The sequence below is a fragment of the Pinus tabuliformis genome, chromosome 2_2, assembly GCF_031772625.1.
Source record: "Pinus tabuliformis cultivar Carrire ecotype Pingquan chromosome 2_2, CPIR1, whole genome shotgun sequence".
Taxonomy (NCBI): domain Eukaryota; kingdom Viridiplantae; phylum Streptophyta; class Pinopsida; order Pinales; family Pinaceae; genus Pinus; species Pinus tabuliformis.
Genome location: NC_142300.1, coordinates 863,943,663 through 863,945,568, shown reverse-complemented (window position 1 = coordinate 863,945,568; position 1,906 = coordinate 863,943,663). Strand labels below are relative to the sequence as shown.

At 39.9% G+C, this 1,906-nt stretch overlaps 1 protein-coding gene across 1 annotated transcript; it reads right to left on the bottom strand.

The window, feature by feature from the left end:
• Window positions 1–377: 377 nt before the first annotated feature.
• LOC149195728 (histone H2A-like) lies at window positions 378–1,269 on the bottom strand. The gene is made up of 2 exons (XM_089408756.1): window positions 996–1,269; window positions 378–855 (listed from the first exon to the last, which is right to left on the bottom strand). The coding sequence occupies exons 1-2, from the start codon at window positions 1,203–1,205 to the stop codon at window positions 637–639; spliced, it is 429 nt and encodes a 142-aa protein (XP_089264882.1). The 5' UTR covers window positions 1,206–1,269; the 3' UTR covers window positions 378–636.
• Between the last annotated feature and the right edge of the window lie 637 nt (window positions 1,270–1,906).

The window sequence follows — 1,906 nt, the reverse complement described above, 5'->3', positions numbered from 1 at the left end:
ATTCATGCCTAAATTCAAATTTTCAAATGTATTAAACATTTAATAGTTTCCATATTTAAATATCTTGCCGTCTGCACAGATCTAGTTCTCATTGTCCTAAACCTCTGGCCTCTTCCCCAGATCTGCATTTCTTAGATCGGAACCAAAAGCAGATTATTCTGTCATCGTTTCCTTCCTTTTGATTTGATGAAAAACAGTGAAAGTTTCGCCCTAAGATACTGAAAGTTATAGCCAAAACACTTCTGGACTAAGAGTAAGATATGGGATCTGACCAGCAAATGTTGATTGAGTTACAGCCAGGGCTTGTTTCTGAGGTCACCAAAACCAGAAGAACACTCGTTGGATTGATTCCAACACAATTTTCTTTAAATCCAACATAAATAAAATGATCTGTTTATTTATATTTATAATGTTTGAAAGGGAGGACATTCGCAGCTAGATTATGAATGAATAAAATGCCAAACCCTCCAAAGCCTGGAAGAGCCATTCATATGGCCAGAGAAATACCTGCATCTAGATCAGTGCTTAACTCTAACACGTTAAAGAATCGAGCCTCTTCTGCTCTAAAGCGGTCAATTATTTCACACAAAGGTGGTGTTTATAAACACCAATTGAAAAGGAAATAAGTTACAGAGCTCATTTCTTGGGAGACTTAGGCTCTTTGGCAGTCTTCTCTGCAGTCTTCTTAGGGAGAAGCACCTGGTGAATGTTAGGCAACACTCCTCCATGAGCAATTGTCACGCCCATCAGCAGCTTCCCGAGCTCATCGTCATTCCTTACAGCCAAGAGAATGTGCCTTGGAATAATCCTGTTCTTCTTGTTGTCCTTTGCCGCATTTCCAGCCAATTCAAGAACCTGCACATAAAATCATTAAAAAACAACCCTTTGCCATCAAAGCCGTGGCCGTAAGCCCAAAAGAAAAACCCAAACGCTTTTAATTTTCCAATGGCGGACCTTTACAATCAAAGAATTTAAAGAAACCAGTGATTATATACCTCGGCTGCGAGATACTCCATAACGGCTGCCATATACACAGGTGCTCCCGTGCCGACTCGCTGAGCATATCTGCCCTTCTTGAGGTACCTTCCGATTCTTGCAACAGGGAATTGAAGGCCAGCTTTTGTGGATCTGGAGACTGATTTCTTCTTCGCTCCTCCCTTTCTCCCACCTGCGCCTTTCCCAGCACTCGCCTTTGAAGACTCCATCGCTTCTACCTGATAATTAATTCTGATACTACTCGAAAGCTCTCAATAATTTAGAAAACACGACGCTCTGCTGTGGCAGGGTCCGAGTTTATATATGGTTTCTGCTGTGAAGTAAGAGGCCATCTCTAGCCGTAGCCGTCGATAACGGCGAGAGATTGGACGGACCCAATTCATTTCAGATCGATGCCGTGTATAGCAATTCACAAATAACAAATGGACACGTGTCAAAAATAAGATTTGAAAAAAGGTCATTGGACAAGTGGGAGCGCGAGTTTCCTGGCTTCGATGTTTGGGATCAAAGTGGTGGGTCCACCCCGGACGTTTTCAACCTATGTTTTAATTATTTTAATGATCCATTCATTGATGTTGTTAAAATACGTGTGTTTTGATAATGAATGTTTATTTTGATAATTCGTATATTTTAATCAAGAGAGTCTTTCTTCTCAATTCTGTTACTCTGTCTGAGGTGGAGGAATTGTAAGTGGTCAAGACCAAAAATTCAAAAAAATTTGTAAAGGCAGTGTTTGAATCATGTTTTTTATGGTGGAAATGGATTCAGCACCATCAAAAACTTTTAGAACACCTAAAATTATGAAGTTTGACCGTTTTTACTTGGATTTACAAAAATTCCTGCTGAATTTTTTTAAAATATCGGGGAATTTCCGTAACTTTCTCCAGGAAAAAAGCATAGTCGTTACACT